Consider the following 20,552-nt stretch of genomic DNA (forward strand, 5'->3'; position numbering starts at 1 on the left):
TGCAGGAATAGGCCATTTGGCCCTTCGAGTCTGCACCACCATTCAATAAGATCATGGCTGATCATTTACCTCAGTACCCTTTTCCTGCTTTCTCTCTATACCCCTCGATCCCTTTAGCTGTAAGGGTCATATCTAACTCCCTCTTGAATATATCCAATGAACTGGCATCAACAACTCTCTGCGGCAGGGAATTCCACAGGTTAACAACTCTCTGAGTGAAGAAGTTTCTCCTCATCTCAATCCTAAATGGCCTACCCCTTATCCTAAGATTGTGTCCCCTGGTTCTGGACTTCCCCAACATTGGGAACATTCTTCCCGCATCTAACCTGTCCCGTCCCGTCAGAATTTTATACGTTTCTATGAGATCCCCTTCTTATCCTTCTAAACTCCAGTGTATAATGGCCTAGTTAATCCAATCTCTCCTCATATGTCAGTCCAGCCATCCCTGAAATCAGTCTGGTGAACCTTCGCTGCACACCCTCAATAGCAAGAACGTCCTTCCTCAGATTAGGAGACCAAAACTGAACACAATATTCCAGGTGAGGCCTCACCAAGGCCCTGTACAATTGCAGTAAGACCTCCCTGCTCCTAGACTCAAATCCCCTAGCTATAAAGACCAACATGCCATTTGCCTTCTTCACTGCCTGCAGTACCTGCATGCCAACTTTCAATGACTGATGTACCATGACACCCACGTCTCGTTGCACCTCCCCTCTTCCTAATCTGCCGCCATTCAGATAATATTCTGCCTTCATGTTTTTTCCACCAAAGTGGATAACCTCACATTTATCCACATTATACTGCATCTGCCATGCATTTGCCCATTCAACTAACCTGTCCAAGTCACCCTGCAGCCTCTTAGCATTCTCCTCACAGCTCACACCGCCACCCAGCTTAGAGTCATCTGCAAACTTGGAGATATTAAATTCAATTCCTTCATCTAAATCATTAATGTATATTGTAAAGAGCTGAGGTCCCAGCACTGAGCCCTGCGGCACTCCACTAGTCACTGCCTCCCATTCTGAAAAGGATCCGTTTATCCCGACTCTCTGCTTCCTGTCTGCCAACCAAATTCTCTATCCATGTCAGTACCTTACCCCCAATACAATGTGCTTTGATTTTGCACACCAATCTCTTATGTGGGACCTTGTCAAAGGCCCTTTGAAAGTCCAAATACACCACATCCACTGCTTCTCCCTTGTCCACTCTACTAGTTACATCCTCAAAAAATTCCAGAAGATTTGTCAAGCATGATTTCCCCTTCATAAGTCCAGCTGACTTGGACTGATCCTGTCACTGCTTTCCAAATGCGCTGCTATTTCATCCTGAATAATTGATTCCAACATTTTCCCCACTACTGATGTTAGGCTAACCGGTCTATAATTACCCGTTTTCTCTCTCCCTTTTTTCTTAAAAAGTGGTGTTACATTAGCTACCCTCCAGTCCATAGGAACTGATCCCGATTTGATAGACTGTTGGAAAATGATCACCAACGCATCCACTATTTCGAGGGCCACTTCCTTAAGTACTCTGGGATGCAGACAATCAGGCCCCGGAGATTTATTGGCCTTCAATCCCATCAATTTCCGTAACACAATTTTCCACCTAATAAGGACTTCCTTCAGTTCCTCCTTCTCTCTAGACCCTCACTCCCCTAGTACATCCGGAAACATTGAAACATAGAAACATAGAAAATAGGTGCAGGAGTAGGCCATTCGGCCCTTCGAGCCTGCACCGCCATTCAATAGTTCATGGCTGAACATGCAACTTCAGTACCCCATTTCTGCTTTCTCACCATACCCCTCGAACCCCCTAGTAGTAAGGTCTACATCTAACTCCTTTTTGAATATATTTGTAATAGAACAACTTGTATTTATATAGCGCCTTTAACACAGTCCTGAAGGTTATTTGTGTCTTCCTTCGTGAAGACAGAACCAAAGTATTTGTTCAATTGGTCAGCCATTTCTTTGTTCCCCATTATAAATTCACCCGAGTCCAATTGCAAGGCACCTACATTTGTCTTTACTAATCTTTTTCTCTTCACATATCTATAGAAGCTTTTGCAGTCAGTTTTTATGTTCCCGGCAAGCTTCCTCTCGTACTCTATTTTCCCCCTCCTAATCAAACCCTTCGTCCTCCTCTGCTGAATTCTAAATTTCTCCCTGTGCTCAGCTTTGCTGCTTTTTTTGGCCAATTTATATGCCTCTTCCTTGGATCTAACACTATCCTTAATTTCCCTTGTTAGCCACGGTTGAGCCAACTTCCCTGTTTTATTTTTACTCCAGACAGGGATGTAGAATTGTTGAAGTTCATTCATGTGATCTTTAAAAGTTTGCCATTGCCTATCCACCGTCAACCCTTTAAGTATTATTTGCCAATCATTCTAGCCAATTCACGCCTCATCCCATCGAGAAGGTTCGTGAGGTTGATTCCGGAGAAGAAGGGGTTGTCATATGAAGATAGGTTGAGCAGGTTGGGCCTATACTCATTGGAGTTTAGAAGATGATCTTATTGAAACATGTAAGATTCTGAGTGGGCTTGACAGGGTTGATGCAGAGAGGATATTTCCCCTCATGGGGGAATCTAGAACTAGAAGGCATATTTTCAGAATAAGGGGTCACTCATTTAAAATGGAAATGAGAAAGAATTTCACTCTCAGAGAGTTGTGAATCTTTGGAATTCTCCACCCCAGAGAGCTGTGGAGGCTGGGTCATTGAATATATTTAAGGTGGAGATGGACAGATTTTTGAATGATAAGGGAGTCAAGGATTATGGAGAGCAGGCAGGGAAGTGGAGTTGAGGCCAAGATCAGATCAGCCATGATCTTATTGAATGGTGGAGTAGGCTCGAGGAGGCAGATGGCTTACTCCTGCTCCGATTTGTTTGTCTTATGTTTGTATGTCCTTCCTATCCACTCCATCTGGGACCCTCATAATTTTGTACACAATTAAGTCTACCCTCAGCCTCCTCTTTTCCAAAGAAAACAACACCAGCCCATCCAAACTTTCTTCATAGCTCAAATTCTTCAGTCCAGGTAACATCCTCGTAAATCTCCTCTGTATCCTCTCCAGTGCAATCACATCTTTCCTGTAATGTAGTGACAAGAACTGTGTGAGTACTCTACCTGTGGCCTAACTAGTGTTTTACACAGTCCTAGCATAACCTCCAGAGGAGAAGCGAGTCTGGAACTTACTGCCTGAAAGAGTAGTAGAGGCAGAAACCCTCATTGCATTTACCAAAATACTTGGAATGCACTTGAAGTGCCATAGCCTACAGGGCTATGGACCAAGAGCTGGAAAGTGGAATTAGGCTGGATAGCTCTTTATCGGCTACACAGACACGATGGGCCAAATGGCCTCTTTCTGTGTTATAAACTGCTATGATTCCATAACACCAATCCCCTCCTGTCTGATATAAACCCACCCCACAATCACTGACACCAATCTCCTCCTGTCTGATATAAACCAACCCCACAGTCACTGACACCAATCTCCTCCTGTCTGATATAAACCAACACCACAATCACTGACACCAATCTCCTTCTGTCTGATATAAACTCACCCCACAGTCACTGACACCAATCTCCTCCTGTCTGATATAAACCAACCATCATCATAAAAGGCAGTCCCTCGGATTTGAGGATGACTTGCTTCCACATTAAAAATGAGGTCTCAGTTGTCAGTTAAGTCCAATGCGGGAGCTACAGTCTCTGTTGCAGGTTGGACAGACAGTGGTTGAAAGTACATTGGTTGAAGTGTCGGCTTGTTGAAGTGCTTGGGTTGTTGTTTGCTCCGTCCGCCATATACGCTTGGTCTCCACTTGCTCCAGGTGAAGAGACTCGAAGTGGTCAATGCCCTGTCAGATTATTCTCTTCCATTTTCTGCGATCTTGCGCCAGGGATTCCAGGTATCGGTGGGGATGTTGAGCTTCTTCAAGGAGGCCTTGAGGGTGTCCTTGAAGCGTTTCCTCTGCCCCCCCCGGGGCTCGCTTGCCGTGTCAAAGCTCCGAGCAGAGCGCTTGCTTTGGGAATCTCATATCAGGCATGGACAGTGTGGCCCATCCATCGTAGCTGATTGAGTGTGCTCAATGCTTCAATGCTGAGGATGTTGGCCTGAGCGAGAACAGATGTTGGTGCACCTATCCTGCCAATGGATTTGCAGACTCTTCCGGAGGCAGCGGTGATGGTACTTCTCCAGTGCTTTGATGTGCCTGTGTACATAGTCCATTTCTGAGAAGCACATATGAGGGCAAGTATCACTACTGCTCTGTAGACCATGAGATTTGTGCCTTTTTTGACGTTCTGGTCTTCAAACACTCTATTCCTTAGGTGACAAAAGGCTGCGCTGGCACACTGAAGGCAGTGTTGGACCTCATCATCGATATCCGGCCTTGTTGACAGTAGGCTCCCGAAGTATGAAAAATGGTCCATTTTGCCAAAGGCTTCATCATGGATTTTAATAATTGGGAGCGGGGGCAGTGCTGTATGACAGGGGTCAGGTTGATAGAGCAACTTAGTTTCATGGATGTTTAGTGTAAGGCCTATGCTCTCAGACGCTACGGTGAACGTGTTGACGATGGTTTGAAGTTCGTCTGCCAGTGAGCGCAGACGCAAGCATCATCTGCATATTGTAATTCGATGACAGAGGATGGCATGACCTTGGATCTGGTCTGAAGGCGATGAACAGTTTCCCGTTTGTTCTATAGATTATCTCCACTCCAGCAGGAAGCTTACTGATGGTGAGAAGTGGTATTGCAGCAAGGAAGATTGAGAAGAGCGTCGGTGCAATGACACAGCCTTGCTTCACCCCGCTTCGTACATGAATTGGGTCTGTGGTGGATCCATTGGTCAGGATCACGGCTTGCATGTTATCATGAAGCAAGCAGAGGATGGTGACAAATTTGTTGAGGACAGCCAAATTTGAAGAGTACACTCCATAAATACCCTGATAGTTAGAAACATAGAAACATCCTCAAAAGACTCAAAAAATTTGTTAAACACGGTTTCCCCTTTCAAAAAGCATGTTGACTCTGCCTAATCATATCGATTTTCTAAGTGTGACGTTACCACTTCCTTATTAATGAATTCCAGCAGTTTCCTGCCAATTGACAACAGGCTAACTGACTTGTAGTTCCCTGTTTTCTCTCTCCCTCCTTTCTTGAATAGCGGGGTTACATTTGCTACCTTCCCATCTGCTGGGACCGATCGAGAATCTAGGGGATTTTGGAAGATCACAGGGCAGGTACAGCACGTTAAATACAGAATAAAGCTTCCTCAAAACGAGAGATGTCAAACTAATTTTCTATGGTGGGCCTGATCCGATATCCTGGCATTTGGTGAGGTCCACACTCAGCAAATGATTAAAATAGAAATAGATGAAGATAAACTACGTTGATACTTAATTACTGTTAGATTTTACTCACTACTGCTCCAAATACCTGGCACGTCTGGATACTACTCCCGATACCTGGCATCTCTCAATTCTTTAATTTTATATTTTTTTCAAAGTACCACCCCACTATTGAATCTCACTGGGCTCGAGGATTGGCCGGTATCAAGAGCAGCATCAAGAGGTGTCAGATACCAGGAGTGGAATCAAGAGGTGCCAGGTATCAGCAGTATCCAGAGCTCCTGATACCTGGCACCTCTGGATACTGCTCCTGATACCTGGCACCTCTCGATACTGCTCCTGATACCTGGCACCTCTGGATACTGCTCCTGATACCTGGCACCTCTGGATACTGCTCCTGATACCTGGCACCTCTGGATACTGCCCCTGATACCCTGCACGTCTGGATACTGCTCCTGATATCTGGCACCTCTGGATACAGCTCCTGATACCCGGCACCTCTGGATACTGCTCCTTATACCTGGCACCTCTCGATATTGCTCCCGATACCTGGCACCTGTCGATACTGCTCCCGATACCTGGCACCTCTCGATACTGCTCCTGATACCTGGCACCTCTGGATACTGTTCCCGATACCTGGCACCTCTGGATACTGCTCCTGATACCTGGCACCTCTCGATACTGCTCCCGATACCTGGCACCTCTCGATATTGCTCCCGATACCTGGCACCTCTGGATACTGCTCCCGATACCTGGCACCTCTTGATACTGCTCCTGATACCTGCCACCTCTTGAACTACTGCATTAACATTGGGAACAAATGACTGGGCTGAGGCATGCCTTGGATTAAAAAGATGAGGACCACTATGTCTGTAGTGTTCACCTTCTAGAGCAACAAGTCACCAAGGCTTTTTCGACTGCACCTTCTAAACCCATAATCTCCACCGTGTAGAACGACAGGGACAGCAGGTGCATGGAAAGACCAGCACCTCCAAGTTCCCTCCAAGTCACGCACCATCCTGACCTCAGAAAAATAGAAACATAGAAAATAGGTGCAGAAGTCGGCCATTCGGCCCTTCAAGCCTGCACCACCATTCAATATGATCATGGCTGATCATGCAACTTCAGTAACCCATTCCTGCTTTCTCTCCATACCTCTTGATCCCTTTAGTCGCAAGGGCCACATCTAACATATTTTTGAATATATCTAACGAACTGGCCTCAACAACTTTCTGTGGTAGAGAATTCCACAGGTTCACAATTCTCTGAGTGAAGAAGTTTCTCCTCATCTCAGTCCTAAATGGCTTACCCCTTATCCTTAGACTGTGACCCCTGGCTCTGGACTTCCCTAACATCGGGAACATTCTTCCTGCATCTAACCTGTCCAATCCCGTCAGAATCTTATATGTTTCTTTGAGATCCCCTCTCATTCTTCTAAATTCCAGTGACTATAAGCCTAGTCGATCCAGTCTTTCTTCATATGTCAATCCTGCCATCCCAGAAATCAATCTGGTGAACCTTCGCTGCACTCCCTCAATAACAAGAATGTCCTTCCTCAGATTAGGAGACCAAAACTGCACACAATATTCAAGGTGTGGCCTCACCAAGGCCCTGTACAACTGTAGTAAGACCTCCCTGCTCCGATACTCAAATCCTCTCGCTATGAAGGTCAACATGCCATTTGCCTTCTTCACCGCCTGCTGTACTTGTATACCAACTTTCAATGACTGATGTACCATGAAACCCAGTTGCACCTCCCTTTTACTAATCTGTCACCATTCAGATAATCTGCCTTCCTGTTTTTACCACCGAAGTGGATAACCTTACATTTATCTACATCATACCGCATCTGCCATGCATTTGCCCACGCACCTAACCTGTCCAAGTCACCCTGCAGCCTCTTAGCATCCTTCTCACACTGCCACCCAGCTTAGTGTCATCTGCAAACTTGGAGATATTATTCAATTCCTTTGTCTAAATCATTAATGTATATTGTAAATAGCTGGGGTCCCAGCAGTGAACCCTGCGGCACCTCATTAGTCACTGCCTGCCATTCTGAAAAGGACCCGTTTATTCCCACTCTGTTTCCTGTCTGCTAACCAATTCTCTATCCACATCAATACATTACCTCCAATACCATGTGCCTTAGTTTTGCACACTAATCTCTTGTGTGGGACCTTGTAAAAAGCCTTTTGAAAGTCCAAATACACATCGACTGGTTTTCCAGTATCCACTCTACTAGTTACATCCTCAATAAAACTCAAAGATTCGTCAAGCATGATTTCCCTTTCATAAATCCATGCTGACTTGGACTGATCCTGTCACTGCTTTCTAAATGCGCTGCTATTACATCTTTAATAATTGATTCCAGCATTTTCCCCACCACCGATGTCAGGCTAACCGGCGTATAATTCCCTGTTTCCTCTCTCCCTCCTCTTTAAAAAGTGGGGTTACATTAGCTACCCTCTAATCCATAGGAACTGAACCAGAATCCATGAAATGTTGGAAAATGATCACCAATGCATCTACTATTTCTAGGGCCACTTCCTTAAGTACTCTGGGATGCAGACTATCAGATTATAACAGAATGGGGTGTGAGGTATGTGGGAGCACAGGCCCGTATTTCTGAATTCTGGAGATCGAAAGTGTTGAGAATTGGAAGATTGAAGTTTGGATTAAAAAACAGGAAGATTGGATTAAAAGAGGCTGCTAGATGATCAGAGCCACCTAGCCATTCAAATGTGATTTTCTGATCACCTGGATGTTTACAGTATTTCATGGTGGGAGTCAACTTATGGCAGTGAGACTTGACTTTGGGATAATGAATAGCTGGTCATTGTCTGTATGTCTGTATTTGAGTACCGTTACTATGTGACTAATAGTAATATGACATATGAGGAGAGACTGGATCGACTGGGCCTGCATTCACTGGAGTTTAGAAGGATGAGAGGGAATTGCATAGAAACATATAAAATTCTGACAGGACTTGACAGGTTAGATGCAGGAAGAATGTTCCCGATGTTGGAGAAGTCCAGAACTAGGGGACATAGTCTAAGGATAAGGGGTAGGCCATTTAGGACTGAGATGAGGAGAAAATTCTTCACTCAGAGAGTTGTTAACCTGTGGAATTCCCTGCCGCAGAGAGTTGTTGATGCCAGTTCATTGGATATATTCAAGAGGGAGTTAGATGTGGCCCTTATGGCTAAAGGGATCAAGGGGTTGGAGAGAAAGTAGGAAAGTGGTACCAAGGTGAATGATCAGCCATGATCTTATTGAATGGTGGTGCAGGCTCGAAGGGCCGAATGGCCTACTCCTGCACCTATTTTCTATGTTTCTATGACATTGTGTGTATTTGAGTACCTTGTTACTATTTGATGACATCTGTATGTTAAATAATCTGATTTGTGTAAAGTAATTCTGAAAGTAGTTAGCCGTGATTGTCTAAATGCAAAGAAATAAGTGTTCAAAAAACTTTTAGGTATAAAGGGATGGAACTGGCTTTTGTCACACACAAACACACACACACACACACAGAGACACACACACACGGACACACACACACAGACACACACACGGACACACTCAGACACACACGGACATACACACACTCACACACACAGACACACACATGGACACTCACACACACACACTCACACACACACACACACGGACACACACACGGACACGGACACACACACATGCGGACACACACTCGCGGACACACACACATGCAGACACACACACGGACACACACACACACACACATGCAGACACACACACGGACACACACACACACATGCGGACACACACACACACTCACGGACACACACATGCAGACACACACGGACACACACACGGACACACACACACGGATACACACACACGCACACACACACCCAGACACACGGACACACACACACACATGCACACACGCACGCACACGCACATACACACACACGGACACACACACATGGGCACACACGCACGCACACACACGGACACACACACTCACACACACGCATACTCACACACGGACACACACACACACACACTCTCTCTCACACACACACATGCGGACACCAGTGACACTGGAATCTCAAAAGGTGTGTCACTGCTTGGGGAGCTGCCTTTGCAAGCAGAGAGTTTGTTTACTATGAATGCCTAAATAAAAGACCCAATCCTGCCTTTACTACAACTGAGTGTGTGCATAATTCGATGTTTAAAGCAATGAAGCGAAAAGAGCAAGACAGCCTGACAACAAGGTACATCATTATGTGACAATGAGGGGTGTGTGGCATATAAGAGTGTTATGTTGAGGGGTGTGGGGTATAGCAATGTATTACAATGAGAGGTGTTGGGTATATCAGTGTTTTACACTGAGAAGTGATGGGTATACCAGTGTTTTATATTGAGAGTTATGGGGCATATCCGTGTGTTACAGTGAGTGGTGTGGGGTATATCATTATGGTACTGTGAAAGGTGTGGGATATATCAGAGTGTTAAAGTGAGTGGTATGGGGTAGATCAGTGTGCTACTGTGAAGGGTGTGGGGTGTATCAGAGTGTTAAAGTGAGTGGTGTGGGGTATATCAGCATGCTACTGTGAAGGATGTGGGGTATATCAGAGTGTTAAAGTGAGTGGTGTGGGGTATATCATTATTAAAGGGCTGGGTGTGCGGTATATCAGTGTGTTACAGTGAAGGGTGTGGGTTTAAACTGAGTGTTACAGTGATGGGTATAGGGTATATCGAAAGTGCTGGAAATCTCAACGGGTCAGGCAACAGCTGTGTGAGAAAACAAAGTTAATGTTTCAGGTCGATGACCCTTCGTCAGAACTGAAGAATGTTCGGAAAGAACGGATTCTTAAACAGCACTGAAAGGGGGAGGGGAAGAATGAACAAAAGGGAAGGTCTGTGACAGGTTGGAAGACAGGAGAGATTAGAGTGACAAAAGGGATGATGTTCCAAATTCAAATGGTAATGTCAGGACTAATGCTAGAAAAACATTAGTCAAGATAGGGTGTGAATGGTGGGATAATGACCAACTGCCATTAGAGACAAGGAGAAAAAAAGAAAGAAACAGGCTCGGCGGGGAAGGGGGGGGGGGGGGAGGAGGAAGCGGGGGGGAACAATGGAAAGGGAGCCAAAGATTGGCAGCGGCTATGCTCTGAAATTGTTGAACACAATATTGAGTCCAGAAGGCTGTTAAGTGCCTAAACAAAAAATGAGGTGCTGTTCCTCGAGTTTGTGTTGAGCTTCGTTGGAACAGTGTAGGAGACCGAGTACGGAGAGGTCAGAGTGGGAATGCAGTGGAGAATCAAAGTGACAGGGGACCGGAAGCTCAGGGTCACACTTGCGGACTGAACGGAGGTGTGCCACAAAGCAGTCACCCAATCTGTGTTTGGTCTCCCCAATGTAGAGGAGATCACATTGTGAGCAGCGAATACAGTATACTGAATTGAAAGAAGTACAAGTAAATCACTGTTTCACCTGGAAGGAGTATTTGGGGCCTTGGATAGTGGGAAGGGAGGAGATATAAGGGCAGGTGTTGCATCTCCTGCGCTTGCACAGAAAGGTGCTGTGGGAAGGGGAGGGGGTGCTGGGGATGATTGCAGAATGGACCAGTGTGTCCTGGAGGGAGCAGTCCCTTCAGAATGCTGAGGGGGGAGGGAAAGGGAAGATGTGATTGGTGGTGGGATCACGCTGGAGGTAGTGGAAATGGCGGAGGATGATCCATTGAACATGAAGGCTGGTGAGGTGTGCTATATCTCAGAGTGTTACAGTGAGGGGTTTGGTTTATATCAGTGTGCTACAGTGAGAGGTGTGGGATTTATCAGTGTCAGAGTGAGGGGTGTGGGGTATATTAGAGTGTTAAATTGAGGGGTGTGGGGTATATCAGAATGTTACAGTGAGGCGTGTGTAGTATATCATTGTTACGGTGAGGAGTGTGTGGTGTATCATTGTTAAAGTGATGGTTGTGGGGTATATCCATGTGTTGCAGTGAGGGGCTTAGGGTATTTCAGAGTGTTACAGTGAGGGGTGTGGAGTATATCAGTGTGTTACAGTGAGAGGTGTGGCGTATATAAGTGATAAACGTGAGGGCTGTATTGCATATTATTGTTAGTGTGATGGATCTGGGGTTTATCAGAGAGTTACAGTGTGGGGTACATCAGAGTGTCACAGTGAGGGGTGTGGGGTATATCAGTGTATTACAATGAGAGGTGTTGGGTATATCAGTGTTTTACATTGAAGGTTATGGGATATATCAGTATGTTACAGTGAGAGGTGTGGGGTATTTCAATCTTACACTGAGGGACATGTTGCATACCATTCTTAGTTTGAGGGGTGTGTGGTATATCAGAGAGTTACAGTGAGTGGTGTTGGTTATATCAGAGTGTTACAGTGTGGGGTACATCATTATGTGACAATGAGTAATGTGTGGCATATCAGAGTGTTACGTTGAGAGGTGTGGGGTATATCAGAGTGTTACAGTGATGGGTATGGGGTACATCACAGTGTGTTATAGTGAGGGGTGTGGTGTACATCACTGTTATAGTGAGGGGTGTGGTTATAACAGAATTCTACAGAAGATGTGTGGGGTATACCGGAAATTTACAGTGAGTGGTGTCTGGAATATCAGCGTTACAGTGTGGGGTATGAGTTAAATCAGTATGTGGCATATCAGAGTGTAACGTCGAGGTGTGTGGGGTATATCAGTGTATTACAATGAGAGGTGTTGGATATATTAATGTTTTACACTGAGGGGTGATGGGTATACCAATGTTTTACATTCAGGGTTATGGGGTATATCCGTGTGTTACAGTGAGAGGTGTGAGTATATCAGTGTTTTAAAGTGATGGGTGTGGGGTATATCATTATTAAAGTGATGGGTGTGGGGTATATCAATGTATTACAGTGAGGGGTTTTATGTAGATCAGTGTGTTACAGTGAGGGCTGTGGGTTTTAACAGTGTTACAGTGATGGGTATGAGGTATATCAAAAATGGTGGAGATCTCAGTGGGTCAGGCAGCATCTGTGGAGAGAAAGCAGAGTTAAAGTTTTGGGTTGATGACCCTTCATCAGAACTGGAGATTGTTCGGAAATAATGGATTCTTAACAAGCACTGAAAGGGGGTGGGGCAGAAAGAACAAAAGGGGAAAGTCTGTGATAGGGTGGAAAACAGGAGAGATTAGAGAGACAAAATGGATGATGGCCCAAATTCAAATGGTAATGCTAGGAGTTAGAAAAACATTAGTCAAGATAGGGTGTGAATGGTGGGATAATGACCAATTGCCATTAGGGACAAGGAGATAAAAAGAAACAGAAACAGGCCCTGGTTGGAGGGGAGGGGGGGGGGGGGGGGCGGCGGCGGAGGAGGTAAAGGGAGCCAAAGATTGGCAGCGGCTATGCTCTGAAATTGTTGAACTCAATGTTGAGTCTAGAAGGCTGTTAAGTGACTAAACGAAAGATGAGGTGCTGTTCCTCGAGTTTGCGTTGAGCTTCTTTGGAACAGTGTAGGAGACCGAGTACGGAGAGGTCAGAGTGGGAATGCAGTGGAGAATTAAAGTGACAGGCGACCGGAAGCTCAGGGTCACACTTGCGGACTGAACGGAAGTGTGCCACAAATCGGTCACCCAATCTACGCTTGGTCTCCCCAATGTAGAGGAGACCACATTGTGAACAGCGAATACAGTATACTGAATTGAAAGAAATACAAGTAAATCGCTGTTTCACCTGGAAGGAGTATTTGGGGCCCTGGATAGTGAGAAGGGAGGAGGTAAAAGGGTAGGTGTTGCAGGAAAAGGTACCGTGGGAAGGGAAGGGGGTGCTGGGGGTGATTGTGTAATGGATCAGGGTGTCTCAGAGGGAACGGTCCCTTCAGATTGCTGTGAGGGGAGGGGAAGATGTGATTGGTGATGGGATCACGCTGGAGGTAGCGGAAATGGCGGAAGATGATCCATTGAACATGGAGGCAGGTGAGGTGTGCTGTATCTCAGTGTGTTACAGTGAAGGGTGTGGTTTATATTAGTTTGCTACCGTGAGAGGTGTGGGATATATCAGTATTAGAGTGAGGGTTGTGGGGTATATCAGAGTGTTAAATTGAGGGATGTGGTGTATATCAGAATGTTACAGTGAGGCGTGTGTGGTATATCATTGTTACGGTGAGAAGTGTGAGGTGTATCAGAGTGACAGTGAGGGGTATGGGGTATATCACTGTTACAGTGAGGGGTGTTGGGCATATCAGAGTGTTACACTGAGGGGTGTGGGGTATATCAGTGTGTTACAGAGAGGGGTTTGGGATATATCGGAGTGTTATTACATGGTCCCTGGACAATGTGGACCATTTCCCATACCTCAGGAGCCTCCTATCAACAAGAGCAGACATTGACGACGAGATTCAATATTGCCTCCAGTGCACCAGTGCAGCCTTCGGCCGCCTGAGGAAAAGAGTGTTTGAAGATCAGGCCCTCAAATCTGCCACCAAGCTCATGGTCTACAGGGCTGTAGTAATACCTCCCTCCTGTATGGCTCAGAGACATGGACCATGTACAGTAGACATCTCACGTCGCTGGAGAAATACCACCAATGATGTCTCCGCAAGATCCTGCAAATCCCCTGGGAGAACAGATGCACCAATGTTAGCGTCCTCGACCAGGCCATCATTGAAGCACTGACCACACTCGATCAGCTCCACTGGGCAGGGCACACTGGTCGCATGCCAGACACGAGACTCCCAAAGCAAGCGCTCTACTCGGAACTCCTTCACGGCAAACAAACCAAAGGAAGGCAGAGGAAATGTTACAAGGACACCCTCAAAGCCTCCCTGATAAAGTGCAACATCCCCACTGATACCTAGGAGTCCCTGGCCAAAGACCGCCCTAAGTGGAGGAAGTGCATCCGGGAGCGCACCTCGAGTCTCATTGCAGAGAGCATGCAGAAACCAAGCACAGACAGCGGAAAGAGCGTGCGGCAAACCAGTTCCACTTTCCCTTTCCCTCAACGACTATCTGTCCCACCTGTGACAGGGACTGCGGTTCTCGTATTGGACTGTTCAGCCACGTAAGGACTCATTTTTAGAGTGGAAGCAAATCTTCCTCGATTCCGAGAGACTGCCTATGATGATGATGATGTCAGTGAGGGGTGTGGGGTACATCAGTGTGTTAAATTGAGGGGTGTGGGGTATATCACAGTGTTGCAGTGAGGGGTGTGGGGTTTATCAGGCTGGATTAACTTTTGAATCCCTTCCCACATGCTGAGCAGGTTAACAGCCTCTCCCCCGTGTGAACTCGCTGGTATGTCAGCAGGTGGAATGACGGAGTGAATCCCTTCCCACGCATGGAGTAGGTGAACAGTCTCTCCTCAGTGTGGATGTGCCAATGAATTTTCAGCTCAGATGGGTAACTTAATCCCTTCCCACAGGTCTCCACAATCCCTCAAATTCTCCCTGGTGTGGGTTTCCTTGTACCTCTTCAGCTTGGGTGATCGGTTGAAGCCTCGCACACACACAGAACACGTGTACGGTTTCTCCCCGCTGTGAATGGTGCGATGTTTTATCAGGTTGTATAACTGGCTAAAGCTCTTTCCACAGTCAGTGCACTGGAACACTCTCACTCGGTGCTTTTCCAGTCACATTGATGTTTGAAATCTTTTCCCACGGACAGAACAGACAAACATTTCTCTTTCCATGTCAAAAGGCCGATGATAATCAGCTCCTGATGAATTGACTGACTCTGGCTGATATGGACATGATCTTTGAGTTTGAGCTTCCCATGTGCTAATCCACTCCTTCTAATACCCTGTAAAAGGAGTTTACAAAAGCCATCACTGTAAGTACAGGATAGAACTTCAGAATATTCTCTCCTTCTTGTTCCTGTCCCAAGATGGCTGTGCATAGGCCATGCAGCGCCGATACACCTGGGTAAATCGGGCCTGTCACTGATGATCAAACCCGCAGCTCCCACCCTGCTGGACACACACGTGACAAACAAAGGGCCGATGGATTAGCTGGTGCTCTCCACGCCCCTGGTGCCAGGCTCGGTACACGGCCATCCTGTGGGGTCGCTGCCCTCCTATGGTGCCAAGCTCGGTACACGGCCATCCTGTGGGGTCGCTGCCCTCCCATGGTGCCAAGCTCCATACACGCCCATCCCGTGGGGTCAGTGCCCTCCCTTGGTGCCAGGCTCGGTATATGGCCATCCTGTGGGGCCAGTGCCCTCCTCTGGTGCCAGGCTCGGTACACGGCCATCCCGTGGGGTCAGTGCCCTCCCCTGGTTCCATGCTCAGTACACGGCCATCCTGTGGGGTCAGTGCCCTCCCCTGGTGCCAGGCTCGGTACACGGCCATCCTGTGGGGTCAGTGCCCTCCCCTGGTGCCAGGTTCGGTATACGGCCATCCCGTGGGGTCAGTGCCCTCCCCTGGTGCCAGGCTCGGTATACGCCGATCCCGTGGGGTCAGTGCCCTCCCCTGGTGCCAGGCTCGGTATACGCCGATGCCGTGGGGTCAGTGCCCTCCCCTGGTGCCAGGCTCGGTACACGGCCATCCCATGGGGTCAGTGCCCTCCCCTGGTTCCATGCTCAGTACACGGCCATCCTGTGGGGTCAGTGCCCTCCTCTGGTGCCAGGCTCGGTACACGGCCATCCTGTGGGGTCAGTGCCCTCCCCTGGTGCCAGGTTCGGTATACGCCGATCCCTTGGGGTCAGTGCCCTCCCCTGGTGCCAGGTTCGGTATACGCCGATCCCGTGGGGTCAGTGCCCTCCCCTGGTGCCAGGTTCGGTATACGCCGATCCCTTGGAGTCAGTGCCCTCCCCTGGTGCCAGGTTCGGTATACGCCGATCCCTTGGGGTCAGTGCCCTCCCCTGGTGCCAGGCTCGGTATACGCCGATCCCTTGGGGTCAGTGCCCTCCCCTGGTGCCAGGCTCGGTATACGCCGATCCCTTGGGGTCAGTGCCCTCCCCTGGTGCCAGGCTCGGTACACGGCCATCCTGTGGGGACGCTGCCTTCCACACCAGTCTACATGACGTCACACAGACTGCGTTGCCAGGTTACTGATGTCACACAACTCACGTTGCTGGGGTATTGACGTCACACACCCCTTCTTGACGGGTTGCTGACGTCACGCAGTCGCGAGGCCCGATTGATGACGTCACTGGCTGAGAGTGAACAGCGGTGCGGGTTCGAATCGCAGCCACGTGACCCGGAGCGAGTCGCCTCCGACTGTGGGAGTGGGCGGCGTAAATGGTAGATACAAGGCCGCGATTGGTGCGCAGCCTGTCAATCATGGAAATCAGCCAATTGCAGGGGCGCACAACGCCTCCCTGAGCGCGCTGTGAGGCGGCACTGCGCATGTCCAGGATCCCGGAAGCCGGCCGTGGTGAAGAGAAACAAGATGGCGGAAAGTGAGCGGAGCTGAGCGGGACCGGGGGGAGAGGGGCGAATGTCCCGGGGGGGGGGGGGGGCTGAGGGAGAGTGTCCCGGGGGGGAGAGTGGGGGCTGAGGGAGAGTGTCCCGGGGGGGAGAGTGGGGGCTGAGGGAGAGTGTCCCGGGGGGAGAGTGGGGGCTGAGGGAGAGTGTCCCGGGGGGGAGAGTGGGGGCTGAGGGAGAGTGTCCCGGTGGGAGAGTGTCCCAGGGGGAGAGGGAGAGTGTCCCGGGGGGGAGAGTGGGGGCTGAGGGAGAGTGTCCCGGGGGGGAGAGTGGGGGCTGAGGGAGAGTGTCCCGGGGGGGAGAGTGGGGGCTGAGGGAGAGTGTCCCGGGGGGGAGAGTGGGGGCTGAGGGAGAGTGTCCCGGTGGGAGAGTGTCCCAGGGGGAGAGGGAGAGTGTCCCGGGGGGGAGAGTTGGGACCGAGGGAGAGTGTACCGGGGGGGAAGAGTGGGGGCCGAGGGAGAGTGTTTCGGGAGGGGGGGGAAGAGGGGGCTGAGGGAGAGTGTTCAGGGGGGCCGAGGGAGAGTGTTCAGGGGGGAGAGTGTCCCGGGAGAGTGTTCAGGGAGAGTGTTCCGGGGGGAGAGGGGGCCCGAGGGAGAGTGTTCCGGGGGGAGAGGGGGCCGAGGGAGAGTGTTCCGGGGGGAGAGGGGGCCGAGGGAGAGTGTCCCGGGAGAGGGCCGAGGGAGAGTGCCCCGGGGGAGGGCGGGAGGGAGAGGGGCCCGAGGGAGAGTGTCCCGGGGGGAGAAGAGGCCTAGGGAGAGTGTCCCGGGGGGCGAGGGGGCCGTGGGAGAGTGTTCCGGGGGAAGAGGGGGCTGTGGGAGAGTGTTCCGGGGGTAGAGGGGACCGAGGGAGAGTATCCCGGAGGGAGAGGGTGGGAGGAGACAGACGAGAGTGGAGGGGGGGGGGGGTGCTGATTGACAGACAAGGGGGAGAAAGTGGGGGCGGGGGGTCATTGTCGGGGGGGCGGGTTCCTGGGAAAGCTGAGGGATTCCTGTGTCCGTCCCCATCTCCTCCTTGTCACCCCGTTCCGCCTCACCTGGCTGGATTTGAGGGTTTTCTGTGCGCACTCCCAGTTCTATCCAGAGTGTGAGGCGGATTTGAGCAACGACCCCGAAGTGTTTTAAGCCTGCGCGGTGCAGAAAGCGGCTGTGCAGCGTTTAATCGTTGTCTGTAAACGCTGCGATATTTTTCCTCATCACAACACCCCCCCCCCCCCCCCCCCGAGATGTCTGCGCTCCTCAAATTCTGGCCTCTTCAACATCCTGATTGTAATCGCTCAACCATCGGTGGCCGTGCCTTTTGTTGTCTGGGCCCCGAGCTCTGGAACTCCCTCCCTAAACCTCTCCGCCTCTTTCCTACTTTCAGACCCTCCTTAAAACCTACCTCTTTGACCCAGCTTTTGCCGCAATTTCTTCTTCTGTGGCTCGGTGTCAAATTTATCCGATTTGTCTCGTGACACTGTTGTGAAGTACCTTGGGATGTTTTACTACGTAAAGGCAATTTATAAATAAGTTATTACTTTTATTAATAAAGGACAGCTGCAAGTTTGTGCGCTACCACCGAGATTCATCGAGATGTAGAGCATTGTGTAGCCATCTTTGCAGAGGAGCAAAGTGTGGGCAGGGCTACAGGGCCCACTGAACTCAGCCAGAGTCAGCACCTTCAGGGGAGGGGAACCAGTGAGTGTAGAACTGAACCCAGCCAGAGTTAGTGGTGAAAACCGGGAGCGGAGGACACGCTGTCTTCAGAGTTGCGATGTGTTTGAATTTCAGGACAGGGAGGACGGAGAGTTTATGGGACGGTGATTTACAGCTTTGGAGGAACAAGGGAGGAAAGGATGTTCCATAGAATCTAGAATTGTCTGTTTTGAATTTCTGCCCTGTACTTGCAGTAATGGTTTTTGTAAACTCCTTTTCCAGGGTATCCAAAGGGCAGGATTTGCAGACGGGAAACTCAAACCAAACATCACGTCAAAATCTGACAATCATTCGATTCATCAGGATCTGAATATTATTGGCTTTTGAATGTGGAAGGAGAAATATTTGTCTGTTCTGTCTGTGGGAACAGATTTCAAACATCAGTGTGACTGGAAAAGCACCGAGACACACACACCCGAGTGTGTTCCAGTGCATTGACTGTGGAAAGAGCTTTAACCAGTTACACAGCCTGAAAAAACATCGCACCATTCACAGCGGGGAGAAACCGGACACGTGTTCTGTGTGTGGACAAGGCTTCAATTGATCGTCCAACCTGGAGAGACACAAGGACACCCGCACGGAGAAACCGTGGGAATGTGGGGACTGTGGGAAGGGATTCAGATCCCCGTCTGAGCTGGAAAAACATCGACGTAGCCACACTGTGAAGAAGCTGTTCATCTGCTCCGTGTGTGGGGATCGATTCACTCAGTCAAGCCACCTGATGGGACACCAGCGCATTCACACCGGGTTGAGACCGTACACCTGCCCCGTGTGTGGGGAAGGATTCACTTGTTATTCCAACCTTCTAACTCACCAGCAAGTTCACACTGGGAACAGGCTGTTCACCTGCTCTGAGTGTGGGGAGGATTTCACTTGTTCATCCAACCTCCTAACTCACCAGCAAGTTCACTCCGGGAAGAGGCTGGTCGCCTGCTCCGTATGTGGGGAGGGATTCACTCGGTCACCCGACCTGCTCGTACACCAGTGCATTCACACGAGGGAGAAGCGGTTCACCTGCTCTGAGTGTGGGAAGGGATTCACTTGCCAATCCAACCTGCTGACACACCAGCGAGTTCACACTGGGGAGAGACCGTTCACCTGCTCCATGTGTGGGAAGCGATTCGCTACTTCATCCACCCTGCTGACACACCAGCGAATCCACACTGGGGAGAGGCCGTTCACTTGCTCCGTGTGTGGGAAGGGATTCACTCAGTCATCCAGCCGGCTGAGACACCAGCGAGTTCACAAGTGATCGCAGGGTTTGGATTGTGCTGTTACCCCAGACTGAATCGTCTCCATTCTGACAGTTGGGGTTTCTTTCTGCTGATATTGATTCCCCCTATAACTGGGCTGGAGTTTAATATTCTGGATATTTGACCAATTAATCAACGGGAAAAGGGTCAGGTAAAAATAATGCTGATGGTGTTTGCATCCATACTTAACTCTTTAAAGGGATTTTTTCAAATAATGAAAGCTGCAACAAATGGAGCTAAACTTTGTTAACAATTGATAATAAAATGAATTGAATCTGTAGGTTGGTTTTGGATTTCTCTGGGATGGAGCCTTGAAATACCGCCGGTGTCCAGTAGATGACGGTGTCCCTCCAATTACTCCGACTGAGAGGAACGTGACTGCCCCCTAGAGCAGGAGAAATGAGGGCAGCACAGGATCAGACATTGAACATACTGCACCCCACAAGGGCATCACACACGGCTCATTCCCTGGGGCAACTCAGGGTCAGATACTGAACATATACTGCACCCCATAGGGAGATCACACACTGTCCCCTCCCTGGGGCAGATCAAAGTCAGAACTTGTAATGGGAAGAGAAGGATCCAGTTGTCATGTTCCATGTAGGAACCAACAACATAGGTAGACTAGGAATGAGGTTCTGCTGAAAGAGATGGAGGAGTTGGGGTCAGAATGAAAAAGCAGAACCTCAAAGGTAATCTCTGGAGTGTTACCTGAGCCCCACACCAATTATTACAGGTTGAAGCAGATTAGAACGTTAAATGTGCGGCTCAAAGAGTGGTGTGGGAGGCAGGGATTTTGCTTTACAGACACTGGCACCAGTACTGGGCAAAGAGGGAGC

At 49.1% G+C, this 20,552-nt stretch overlaps 1 protein-coding gene across 1 annotated transcript in view; it reads left to right on the plus strand.

The window, feature by feature from the left end:
• Positions 1-19,959, plus strand: part of LOC139274182 (zinc finger protein 229-like) — a 59,131-nt gene extending 39,172 nt beyond the window's left edge. Inside the window, exon 5 of the mRNA XM_070891218.1 lies at positions 19,023-19,959. Coding sequence (XP_070747319.1) covers positions 19,023-19,712 — 690 coding nt within the window. The 3' untranslated portion in view covers positions 19,713-19,959. The remainder of the gene's footprint in view (positions 1-19,022) is intronic.
• Positions 19,960-20,552: the final 593 nt, after the last annotated feature.

This window comes from Pristiophorus japonicus, chromosome 9, assembly GCF_044704955.1.
Source record: "Pristiophorus japonicus isolate sPriJap1 chromosome 9, sPriJap1.hap1, whole genome shotgun sequence".
NCBI classification, from domain to species: domain Eukaryota; kingdom Metazoa; phylum Chordata; class Chondrichthyes; family Pristiophoridae; genus Pristiophorus; species Pristiophorus japonicus.